General features: G+C 39.1%; 1 protein-coding gene across 4 annotated transcripts in view; it reads left to right on the top strand.

Annotated features, from left to right (window-relative positions):
* blnk (B cell linker) overlaps positions 1-13,158 on the top strand; it is a 28,202-nt gene that overhangs the window by 13,836 nt on the left and 1,208 nt on the right. For 2 of the 4 annotated variants that reach the window (XM_029449619.1, XM_029449622.1), the window contains 19 exons: positions 67-122; positions 2,168-2,205; positions 2,284-2,401; positions 2,710-2,813; positions 2,989-3,061; positions 3,475-3,552; positions 4,280-4,305; positions 4,399-4,427; positions 4,552-4,608; positions 5,396-5,423; positions 5,511-5,562; positions 9,839-9,899; positions 10,037-10,064; positions 10,537-10,567; positions 10,938-11,013; positions 11,149-11,177; positions 11,312-11,367; positions 11,464-11,547; positions 11,654-11,809. In XM_029449619.1, coding sequence (XP_029305479.1) covers positions 67-122; positions 2,168-2,205; positions 2,284-2,401; positions 2,710-2,813; positions 2,989-3,061; positions 3,475-3,552; positions 4,280-4,305; positions 4,399-4,427; positions 4,552-4,608; positions 5,396-5,423; positions 5,511-5,562; positions 9,839-9,899; positions 10,037-10,064; positions 10,537-10,567; positions 10,938-11,013; positions 11,149-11,177; positions 11,312-11,367; positions 11,464-11,547; positions 11,654-11,809 — 1,180 coding nt within the window. The remainder of the gene's footprint in view (positions 1-66; positions 123-2,167; positions 2,206-2,283; positions 2,402-2,709; positions 2,814-2,988; positions 3,062-3,474; positions 3,553-4,279; positions 4,306-4,398; positions 4,428-4,551; positions 4,609-5,395; positions 5,424-5,510; positions 5,563-9,838; positions 9,900-10,036; positions 10,065-10,536; positions 10,568-10,937; positions 11,014-11,148; positions 11,178-11,311; positions 11,368-11,463; positions 11,548-11,653; positions 11,810-13,158) is intronic. The other 2 variants (XM_029449621.1, XM_029449620.1) reach the window with 2 other exon arrangements.

Here is a 13,158-nt window from a genome sequence, read left to right as displayed (position 1 = left end):
TGTTTCAAATCTCTGTTATTAAGTCTCTCATTGCCTGCTACTGATCAACATCTCTTTGTATGGCAGACTGAAAAGCAAACCACTTCCAAAACTACCTGCGAGGGATTACAGAGGTAAGAACGGTAATTATCAGAACTCATGCAGTACATAATAGGGTGTTATTAAAACCTCTTATGAATCTAAAGAACACATTTGAGTGCTGTGCTGTGTTCGATGCACAGTTATCCATCTTTACTCAAGTTTTCCTTGAATAACAAAGCTTAAACGCCAATAAAGAAGGAATCATTGTAATCATCTAAGTTAGCCAAGTCAAGTGTGAACCTTTACACTTGCAGTCTTACGTACTGTGTTGCTATCCTATCACTGGGCTGTTACACTGGAGAATACTGGATCCAGGGAGACTGTCCCTGTACTTAGTTCAATGTAAGTCGCTCTGGATAAGAGCGTCTGCTAAATGACCTGCAATGTAATATCAGACAGATGAAGCCTCATATTACTGTAACTTCAGCGGATCCTTGAATGTATTTGAGCACAGAGTGAGGAATGTGGATTCTGTCTCCCATCTCTGTGGTCTTACTGTCGGGAATCTTGAGAGATGCACAGGTGTAGAGAATTATGTATTTTTATAACATTCTTCATAATTGCAAATCAGCACTACATGTTGTTGGGGAAGAGTAGGAATGAGAGGATTTAGAATTCTGTTTTTACTGTCACACAGCAAAATGTAAAGAGCCGTGGACAGTTATTAGTTATACAGCGTCCCTGAGCAGTGCCTTGCTCAGGGACAGCCCAGTAGGCAAATGAATACCTCTCCAGGTACCAGTCCACACTCTGTACTTGGTCCTTTTCGGAGACTTGAACCAGCAACCCTCCGGTGCTAAGCTAAGTCCCTACAGAATGAGCTACTGCCGCCCCTGCTGTAACTGTTCTCCTCCTCACACGCAGAATATTAGATTTTACCAACGTGGGTGATCATGCCCAGCATATTCACGTGCTTCAAAGTGTGCAGTGTTTTACTGAAGTTGGGGAGTCTGCAGTTTAAAATAAAAAAGTACCAAATATAGTCGCCTAAAGTGAATTTTTCCGATGGGCAGAACAGAGTATTATAATTACTGATGCATTTACTGAACATGTTTAATGTCACAGTTCATTTGAACTCCTTAAATCCCTTTGGTTAGTTTAATATATATTTTATAAACTGATCATATGTCTTGTATGCAAAATCCTACGGCCTTTATACACCCAGGAAGTTTGTTTTGGTGCGATTAATTCGCACGTCAATAAATCAAATAAAGAAACCGTTGTTTTTGTCACTGGGACGTTGATTAACCGCACCAACAAAAAATCAGCTGATTTACAGACTTACTTTCTTAAGTATTTTTGGGTTCCAATGCCGTCACATGACGGACCCAGAAGTTCGTGGTTCGGCCACAATGAAATGTGGCTACTAAACCCGGTGCTGCTCCTGGTTGAGTTGCACCTGTGAGGATTATAAAACAACAACACAGAGAAGTGTTGTGGTAGAGTATTAAGTACTGCATAAAACTGAAATACTGATACTTTACACGGAAAGTACTTAGTTACTTTGCACCCATGCAGAAAGAGAATGTCTGAAGAAAGATATTGGGCTTATTTCACTTGTCATGGAGATATTAATACAATCACTAATCACAACGTTCAAGTTTCATATCAGCACATTGTTTGTGTTGCAAACTGCACAAAATGAGTTGCGTTACTGAACTTACCTTGAATGTCTGGAGTCATTTATATCCCCTTCACTTTTCTTATACAACATTTACGTGTGTTTTTGCCTTCTCTTCTCTATCGGAACTAACGCCACAAACTCTGCGTCATCTCAGAACTGTAACTCTGTTGAGAAACACGCTGTGCTTCGTTATGTGATGCTTCTGTTCAAACTGCATCGCAACAACAGAAATTAAGTCACTACTCAATAGTTCAAGAGGTGAGGAGACACGCTCCGCTGGCTGACTCAGAGGCTTTGTTCTAAAATTAAAAAGGTGCTCTGACACCTGCTCGGATGAATTCAATGCTTGTATTTAATATGATTTAGCTAGCTTGGTTTAATAAAATCCACAATTCGTATTGCTTTTAAAAGCTCATTTCTCCTTCTTTGTAATAAAATCCCTTTGCATGTCTGTGTTTGCAGATGACAGGGAAGATGATGAACTGTCTGACCCTGATTATGTAAGTTGGGAAATCATGTGAATCATAAGCCTTTTAAAGTGATATATCTGTGAAACATTACAAGTGTGTTGTTCCCAGGACAATGACATGTATGAGGATCCACGTGAGGAGCAGGACGACAGCTACGAGCCTCCACCCAGCCAAAGAGCCTTCACCACAACTCCCTCCGCTTCCTTCCCGAGGGGGGAGTATCTTGGTCAGTGCAGTCATCTCTTTATTTCTGCATTTATTTTTCCCCATATATGGCAAAAAATCTGGCTGTGTGTTGATTTGTTTCTAGAAACATCAACGGTTCTCCTGATGATGGAATTAAAAATTAATTTTCACATTTTCTATTTCTTCAAAAGCTTCTCGTTTGCAGTCAAAACTCTTCCTGCTGAAGTCGCATTGGTCCATTTAACCCATTCTCACTATTGAGCAGAAGCCGCAATACACAGCTGGCATCAGAATGGTGCTTCTTGCAAATTCTGACGTCCGGTTTCTGTTTCTGCTTCTCCTTTCCAGACAACTGCCGTAACCGGCACGACCGGCCGCCCAGGAAGCCCCTCCACCCAGGCAAAGCCTCCAGACAACTGCCCCCCGAACCCACCCCCCTGGGGAGCGATGAAGTAAAGCAACTTTTCCCACCTCACATAAATACTGAGCTGCAGACCTGTGTCGTCAGGATACTTCCACAAACTTTACTGTGTCTTCTTTTCACCATGTTCTGTGTATTGGCAAATACCTTCCAATGAGTGTGGACAGCTGACCGCATTTTCACCATTTGTTGTCTTTGTTGTGCAGGAAGACTACATCAATCCAGACTGCAGTAACGAGGATGACAACTACATCGAACCTGAAGGGAATCCTCATTCCAGTAAGATGCACATCCGACCAGAGTCAGACTTAGTGATTTGAAAACTAGAATAACCCCCTAAAGGTTGTATGTCTCCGCCAACCAGTCAAGTTGCAGTTTACATCCATGTCTGTCCATCATGTCAATACTTCATCATTTTATCCTATTAGACATTTCTAATAGGTCACAGTGATCATGACCTTTGACCCCCTCCTTGTTCCTCCTTGAGTCCAAGTGGACGTTTGTGCCAAATTTGAAGCAATTCCTTCCTGAGATATGGCGTTCACGAGAATGGGACGAATGGACAACATAATGCCTCCGGCTCCGACTGTTGCCGGTTCGGAAGCACAAAAACAGCGATATAGATGCTACTGCTGCTGGAACTACAACTTCAAATATATAATACTGGTGATAATCTACATGCCTCTCCTCAGATCCTGTGATGCATGCTGGGAGCCAAGCTGGGAGGAACAGCCCCATGTTGCTTACACCAGAGCGTCCACCCAGTCCTGGTAGGTACAACAATAACCATGCTGCACCTCAACACCTGAGCACAACGGCCAGGAGCAGGGACCCCTTACTGTATATATTGTATAGAAGAGGCTTGAAGAGGTCCGGGGAGGGAATGTGAATGCGCAAAGCAAAAAATACAAATAATTTTATAAAAATTGTTTGTGTTCAATCTAACACCATCTGATATACTGAGGTGAACCAACTCCTCGTATGACTGCATTTAAAGGGAAACACCACCTAAATGAATCATTCCAATATGTGATTTCTCTGGCCTAGGGCAATAGATATTAGTCTCATGGTGCTGGTGGAAATGTCAGGGGAAGTGGAAGAATGAATGTAGATCTACATCCAGAGATATTTCACTGGATTACTGAAGATTTTTAGGATTTATCCTCTAGGGACCATGTCTGTACATAAAAGATATTTCCAACCTTACTATGCTTAGAGCCATGTTGCCATGGCTGAAAACGCAAAGAAAAGGGCCTCTATTATGTCTACAGTATTGAATGTACGGATTATAGGCCTATATGCATTAAAAGTCTTTATAAATACACCACAATGAGAGACAAAGCAGTTAGTCCAAACACAGAAAAACGCCCAAGGGCAGATACTGCTGCATGCTGAGGACATGTTTGAAGCCATGAAAACAATGTGATCCACCACCAAAACAAGGCTTGTGTGGTTCTACAGTGTGTCTAATTTTAGCTCTGGCTGGTTGTTTTTCAGACTGTTATGAAGTTCCTGACAAAGAGGTAGGCTTTAATGTAACATCAATTCCAAGTATTTTTTTAAAGTACATTTCCATGTGGAATTCATTGTGGTTCCATTTTATGGCCTCTTCACAGGGAAACTCATTATCTCTTCCAGCAAGCAGGTCAGTGTGAGACTTTCTTGATGTGGGCTCATTCATGTAATTGTATAGACCTTCAACACAAAACAACAGCATTTTAGAAATAACTTCCACTGCAGTCTGAGACTATAATCTTTTACCATTACAGACTGCGTCCAATCCCCACAACACAGTCACATTCTTTACCACTGAAGCCCAGCCCCAGGTAGGACTGACAACATTTCAATTAGAGGCCTGAAAGTGATGTCATTAAAGGGTAATTCTGGTATTTTTCAAACTGTGCCCTATTGTCCCATGTTTTTGTGTCTAAGTGACTGATTTTTGAAATCGGTCCAGTATTGAGCGAGAACATTGCTAAACAGGCTTGAATGTAATCACTCTGGGGGAGGGGGAAGCGCACCATCAATGTGCTTGTATGTGCCACTGACAGGCTCAGGTTGATATTATAAGTGTCTGACAACGTAATGGAAAAGACCCTACAGAGAAAACGTTTTCCTTTGCCTTTTGCTTGATTGGATAAGTCTCCTTCTGAAAATCTCATGTCACATCCATATTGTCGAAATCAGCTAAATATTCAGCCATGACATTGAAAATCTTTTAGATAACACTAATCTACTTTTAGACAAAACAAGGCAACACACTCACGCTTACACGGTTATCAATATGACACAATAACAAACAGACTGTATGGAGTGAAAGGTACAAAAATGAAATGTTTTCAGACACTTTTATTAAGAATCTGAGGCTATCGGTGGCACAAAAAAAAGCACTTTTAGTGGACGTACATTAACCGTGCAGAAATTTAAAATTACTTTGCAGCACGTTTAGCGGCGGCCGTCTGCAGCGCTCTCCCTTGATTTACCCCATTAGTCTCTCACAAAAACGTTAGAAAATAATCCAGGTTGAAAAATAGCGGAGTAACTCATTTTCTATCTGAAGTTAATGCTTCCCAACTACTACACTAATAATAACGAGTTGTGTTTCTTCCTCAGAGTGAATATGAGGAGATCTCCTGCTGCTGTAAGTGATGACTAATGTGCATTTGAAAGAAGTGTTTTCCAGAGATTTACTGTATGTTGCAGAGTTAATGGTGATGTGATTGTCCAGGTCCAGGAGCCCACAGGCGACGATGAATATGAAGTTTGTGATCCAGGTGATAGTGAGTATTAAACCAAACAATAAGTGACTTGTTTTCTGCTTCATTTTCATAAAGAAATAATAATAATAATAATAATAATAATAATCTTTATTTATATAGCACCTTTCATACAAGAATTGCAGCCCAAAGTGCTTTACAGCAAAACATAAAAATTAGTACAAGATTAGACAGAATAAGAGCATTTACAGTACAATAATCACAGTGTTGATGTAAATGAGTCTGAAGTACAACTATAAAAATAGCCGAATTAAAATAGTATAAAATAGCAGATAAAATAGCAGATAAAATAGCAGATAAAATAATAGATAAAATAGCAGATAAAATAGTAGATAAAATATGAATGAAAGCATTAGATCAACAATGCGCCCCTGTGGCCTTTCAACTGGTTTACTCCCTTCAGTTAAAGCCAGTTTTTCTCCAATACACATTTATCTGAGAAACTGTTGTAAAACAGTCTATTTCATCTCAGGCTTTTCAAAAATACACACTCTGAAATGCATCTCAGTTACCATTACACATTCAATGTTAAACCAGGCATGGCAAAAATTTATGAAATCATTTAAATTAGTTTAAAGTGGCACCATTAAAAGGCTCAGATAAAAAGATATAAAATATCACCATTAAAAGGTTAAGATAAAAGATATAAAATATCACCATTAAAAGGCTCAGATAAAAAGATATAAAATATCACCATTAAAAGGTTAAGATAAAAGATATAAAATATCACTATTAAAAGGCTAAAGTAAAGAGATATGTTTTTAGCTTACTTTTGAAGATATTGAGCGAGCTTGCCTCCCGAATGTCTGCAGGTAAAGTGTTCCATAGCTTTGGTGCATAATTGCAAAAGGATACATCCCCAATTTTCTTTTGGATGTTTCTGGGAACATTTAATAAACCAGTAGTGGATGATCGTAATGTTCTTGGGGGCACATAGTTTATTAGAGAGTTGGCAGTGTAACTTGGTGTATATTTCTAAGGTGGAAGAATTATGTTTTTGTCATCTTGTTTATGTGGGATTTAAAGCTTAGATCTGAGTCTATGATAACACCAAGACTTGTAACTTCAGGTTTAATCAAAGGAGTAAGTTTCCCCATGTTATTCAGCATCATCTCTCTTTTTGTTAGAGGACCTACTAGTAGGATTTCAGTTTTGTTCTCATTTCATTTTAAGAAATTATTGCTCATCCATTTATTTATTGTTGACAGACAGGTGGTGATGGAGTTAATAGCTGTAGTATCATTTGGTTCAGCAGAGATGTACAGTTGTGTGTCATCCGCGTAGCTATGGAAGCACACATTGTGTTCTCTAATGATGTCCCCCAGTGGTAGCATGTATAGGGAGAACAGTAATGGACCGAGGCAGCTCCCTTGTGGAACTCCAAAGTGGGCATCATGCTTCTCTGACACATGATCTCCAAGCCTGACAAAATACTTTCTCCCTTTGATATATGTTCTGAACCAGTTTAATACACAGTCAGAAAGACCAACCAGTTTTTCTAGACGATTAATTAGGATGTCATGGTCAATCGTGTCAAATGCTGCACTCAGGTATAGCAGGATAAGAATTGAGACCTTGTTTGTAGTCAGAGTTTAGTCTGAGGTCACTAATTATTTTAGTCAGAGCAGTTTCGGTGCTGTGGCATGCTCTGAAGCCTGATTGAAATTCCTCCAGGATGTTGTTTTCTTTAAGAAAGGAGTTTATTTGGATCGAGACAATTTCTTCTATTATTTTGCTGATGAATAGAAGGTTAGATATTGTCCTATAGTTGGTCAGCGTATTACTGTCTAGGTTAGGTTTCTTTAGCAAGGGTTTTATAACGGCTGTTTTGAAGATGTCTGGGAAGATGCCCGTTAGAAGAGACGTGTTTATAATATTTATGACGTGACTTGAAATGCTGTCGAATATCCGCTTAAAGAATGCTGTAGGTATCAGGTCAACACAAGAGGTGGAGGAGTTACATTCATCACAGTTTTATGAAGCTCAGTTAAGTTCCCATGGTTACATCACAATGTTTGCAGATGTTCTCTGTGTCTGCATCATAAGTGATGCTGGCTCTGATTTAAGTTATTTTATTATTGAGGAACAATGCGAGTTCTTCACACTTGCAGAGGACTGCGGAGGGGTGGGGGCAGTGTTCAGTAGTTGGTTAATAGTCGAGAATAGTATTCTAGAATTTCCAACATTCTCTGTGATAATCTTAGAAAAGTAATCCTTTCTTGCCAGATGCGTTGCTTTACCATAGGCAGCCATGGATTCTTTGTAGATATCATAGTTAACTGTGAGCTTAGTTTTCCTCCATCTTCGTTCAGCTGCTCTACAAGTCCTCTTAGTCTGAGTAACATTGCTGTTGTTTAACCATGGGGAGATTCTGTCAGTGTATTTCTTTTTTACCTTTAATGGAGCAACAATATCCAGGGTAGATGACAAGGTGTTGTTTAGATTTTCAACCATGAGATTTAAGGAGCAGTCTGAGCATGGCTCAAATGATCTCATGATGTTAGAGAATGTTTCCTCTGCTGTGCCATCTAGTATTCTTTTTTTGACCACTGTCTCTCTATTGGTCTTTGTTAAGAGTAGGTTAGCATCAAAAAACACACAGTGATGGTCAGATATTAGTAATTCGATTACTGAGACCTTATCGATGTCCAGCCTTGTCATTATCACTAAGTCTAGTGTGTTACCATGCTGATGAGTGGGTTCATTGATATTTTGTTTTAGATCATAGCTGTCTAGTAACTTTTCAAGTTCAATAGTCTTGGGATCATTCTTCTTATTTACGTAAACATTTAGGTCTCCATGCAGGATTATTCTTACATATCTAGTGATGCTGAGTGAAATCAGCTCTGAGAATTCCTCTAGAAATAGGGCTGAATATTTTGGTGGCCTGTACAATGTGATGATGAGCAAAGATAATTCTGCTTTGAGCTCAATAGCAAGATATTCAAATGATGTAAATTCACCCAGGTCAATGTCATTACATACAAGCAACGCTGATAAGATAGCGGCAATCCCTCCACCTTTCTTATTTTGCCTGACTGCCTGATAGTATTTATAGTTTGGAGGACACGTCTCAGTCAGTGTTGCCACACCAGTAATGTTGTTTAACCAGGTCTCAACTAGAAACATACAGTGCAAGTTCTTTTGAACTATCATATATACATATATATATATATATATATATATTAATCAAAAAATATTTGGTAGCCAGTGATCTGACATTCAGAAGAGCCACTTTCAGCTGCAGGGAGTCTGTGACAGGAGTCAAAGCCGGTCCTAGGGTGTCTCAATGCTACTCCACAAAATTTCAACTTCATCCATGTGTGGCGGTGGGAGTTGAGGGACTGGAGTCCTTGGTGTGCAGGCTTGTTGTGGCTGGTACTGCAGCAAGGTCACTCCAGTTGTTTGGACGTCATCATGGTGGTTATCTGGTGGTGTGGGGGATGGTGTCTCCTTGCATTTAACCAAAGTCAGGTGGCTAATGGCGTGATCCATATTGGAAGTGAACAGTTTTTCTCCAGATCTGTTGAGAGAAAGTCAATTTCTTCTGAAAAGGCCTCTACGATGCCAGAACATTTTGAAGTTGTCAATAAAGTTCACTTTGTGCAGGGGACAGGCAAATGATAGCCACCTGCTGAGCCCCAAAATTCTGTTAAAACGATTCACTCCTGACCTGGCAGGTGGGATGGGACCACTGATGTATGTTTCAATGTCTTTAGAGCCTACAACTTTTAGCAGTTCAGTAAAGTTACATTTTAGTGTTTCTGTTTCTCCCCTTGAGATATCATTATTCCCAGCATGGATAATAACCTTGTTCATATATTTGTGGACAGACAGACTTCTAGATGAAATACCTTTGCCTGAAGTACTGCAATCTTCTCTAGATGTCCACGGCAGTCCGTGCAGGGGGGCATATCCGTGAAAATTAAATTAATATTAGCAGAAAGATGTAAGCAGAGGTAAGAAACACAGTAAGAAAGCAGGAAGTAAAGACCATGTTATGATATATAGAGGATGGGTCCCCAAACATAGGGCCGCAGACCAGTACCAGGCCGTGGATCATTTGGTACCCCCCCCCCGGTCCGTAAAACAATTGTCTTGCATGAAACCGGTCCGTGGTGCAAAAAGGTTGGGCACCGCTAAGCTAGAGGATGGCAAGCGGAAGGAGAAAGATGCATTTCCCTCTAGTTAAGGGACAATAGTAACACATGACACATGTTTACTAAAGCTAACAGCATGATTGGTAGATCATTTGTTATTGTGTTGTGTGCTCCTTTAGGTTCCAGTGATAAACCTGCAGAGGGTTCTTCTCTACTCCGACCGAAACCTTTGCCCAGAGAGTAAGCATCACTCAACCAAACATTTTTCCAATTATATACAGTGTATGTATATATATATATATATATATATACTGTAACATGTTTAAGCTTTGAAAAAGGGAACAACTAATTGTGTCATTGTCTCTTTTTTCTCTCAGGAGGTCTCCAATACCACCTTTAAAGCCGGTGGGAATATCAAAGAAGTGCTCAGAACACTAGTTCCAAATTACAGCATGTATCATATATTGGACTGCGACTAATGATTGTTCTTATTATCAATTCAATTACAGATAATTTTTTAGATTAAACGTTTAATCTATAAAATGCCAGAAATAGTGAAAGATGTCCCTCCCAGTTTCTCCAAAGTGATGTTTTTAAATGTCTTGTTAAAACCCAAAGATATTTCCTTAAATATGATGTGAAACATCTGAAATATCTCCATATTTGAGTAACTGAAACAGCATTTTCCGCCATTTTTGTGTGAGAAATTACTATAACGACTAATCGAATATCATAATATGTTGATCCACTAATTGATTAGTCAAATAATCGTTGCATCAATATCATGGTGGCTTTACTGTGTTGTCAACATTACAGTGTGTACTTTTGTTCATGATGCTGAAAGTCATTATATATATATATTTTCTTTTTTTTGCAGAAGCCACATTTGAAACCTAGGGAGTTTGAAAGTAAGTGTTTACATGAATTCAGATACTATATGTACACATTATTACTCATTACTTAAACATTGTAAAATCAGCATTCAGTAATGTGGCCCAGTTGCAAATATTTGCTGACTTTTAGTGTCTAATGAGGATCTAATTCTGCACGCTGCACATACATTGATGACCTACAATGAAGAACAAGTCATTATTGATTCTCCACATTCAAATCTATAGCAGTTAAAAGGGAATATATAAAGCAGATGCTTACAGATTTACAGTCTAAGCCTTGAAACAACTGAAAGACACATTAACATATTTCATTTGTGGAACGTGTTTTCACTTTCCACTCATTACTACAGCGAACATAATTACTGTACGTTCTGGATTTCCACAGGCCGGACGCTGCCTGCGATGCAAATTGACCAGAAGCCTCCACCAAAAGCTTTCACTCTGGACTTAAAACGACCAAAGTAAGAAATGCAGCAAACACTTTTATGTACACTGAGCATGCACATTTTTAATGCTTCTCCACTGAGGGAAATTGCCTTTAATTACAGCTCCGTGCTGTGTGTTAAATGTGGTCTGCTCTGTGGTCTCTCTTGCAGAATTCCTTTTCCGAAGTTGACCTCCCCCAGTAAGTACAGCTCCTGCTCCTGTCTCACATCAGGAGTGATTTTTACTTTAACTGAATCACCTTATTAACTTAACTCAAAAAACTAACATATTTACAAAACATCATGATGATAAAGTGTGTGTGTTTTGTGCCAGAGCCAGCTGACAGAGGAAGTGTCTCTGCTGAAAACGGATCAACAGACCAAGATAAGGTGTGCTCTTGCGACACTATGTTGTAAAGATGAATAAAAACAATTCCACAAACTATATTCATACAAAATCTTATTCTCCATTTACTTTGTTTTCAGGATGCAGACGTGTATGAGAAATCCTGGTATGCCTGCTCATGTGACCGCAAGACCGCTGACGATGTCTTGTGTCGCTCGAGCAAAGTGAGGATCTTATTATCTGGGAGAGCTCAGTCATTCAAATGACTAGTGTGTGTGTGTCCCATAATAACCCCCTGCTGGCTGTGACTGTGAGGGCTCTCTGTTGCAGGACGGGGCGTTTATGGTGAGGAGGAGCTCCGGTCAGGACGCACAGCAGCCCTATACATTAGTGGTGTTTTACAAGAGCCGAGTGTACAACATCCCAATCCGCTTCATACCTAACACTCAGCAGTACGCTCTGGGAAGGCAGAAGACAGGGGAGGAGGTAGGGTAGAGGACTTTTTATTTCGCAGTGGTCTGAAATGCTTTGAGTATATAGCCACAGGGGTGGACAGTAACTAAGTACATTTACTCACCGACTGTACTGTACTTAAGCACAATGTTCATCCATTTCCTGATACTTTATTCTCCTACAATTCAGAGGCAACTATTGTTCTCCACTACATTTATTTAATAACTTTAGTTACTTTGAAGATTCAGATTAATAATACAAAATATAATCAACAAATCATTTATCATGTGTTATTATAGGTTCAGATGAAATAGGCATAAGGTGGGAAAAATGGGGGAAGGAACATTTTTATTTTATTTTGCATTTTGAGAAGTGGAAATGTTGATAAATAAAATCAAACTTTAAGTATGTGCACTAAAGCTAGTTTTTTTTTCTCAAAAGTTCAGCATTTATTCTCAACATTTCCTTTTCTTCCCTCACGCCTGACCCTTACTACTCTTAAAACTTTATTGATTCCTTGAGGAAATTCACAAGCTACCCAGCGGTATATATAGTAATACAAAAGAAATAACCTTCTTCTTTACCAGATGCAACATTAAAGTGACGAGCACATTGTTGCATCAACAATTATAATCCAATAATATAATATATATGCTTCTGAAATGGGTATATAAATGTTTTACTTGGTGCCAACTTCGTAGTGTGAAGAAAGGAGCTCCTCCTGGAGGATGTAGGGGACATTTTACCTTCTACTTTCAATGCATTTTGATGCAGAATATTTCTACACTGTGGAATTACTACTTGTACTTTACATAAACAAATCTGACTACTTTGTCCACCACTATATATCAATTGTAGAAAGATGATTATGTCTCTCTGCGGACGCATGTTGGGATTGTTAGACTAAAGCTAAACATTCTGTAGTGATAGTAGTTTGACAAATCTTGTTTTAAAGTTCAGAATTTAACTATATGCCGGGTGAAAAGCCTCTGAAATGAAAGTGAAGGCATAGGACACCAAAACGCACACTGTACATTTGTTTCTATAAATGTGACACATTGCATTGTAGAAAGTAGTGTACATGCACTATATTGTGCAAATAATGCATACTTTAATTAGCCCGCTCACATATAATGCGGACAGTGAATAGAGTGAATAGAAAATAGGGTGTGATTTCAGACAAAGCTAGTGAGCCAGCGTGCACAGTACCAGGACTCTGACACCAAAGCAGAAATCATTCATTTCATTTACACCTGTGCTTTTCTTAATGTCATGTGTCAAGATGTATATACAGTATCTCATTTTTATAGAATGGCTGATGCCGAGCCTTTTAACTCTGAATTATTTTGTTCATAAGTTTACATTTTAGTTTTTTTTCCAAA

Source organism: Cottoperca gobio, chromosome 15 (genome assembly GCF_900634415.1).
Source record: "Cottoperca gobio chromosome 15, fCotGob3.1, whole genome shotgun sequence".
In the NCBI taxonomy this organism is placed as follows: Eukaryota; Metazoa; Chordata; class Actinopteri; order Perciformes; family Bovichtidae; genus Cottoperca; species Cottoperca gobio.
The sequence above is the reverse complement of the archived record's forward strand: the minus strand, read 5'-3'. Positions and strand labels throughout refer to the sequence as shown.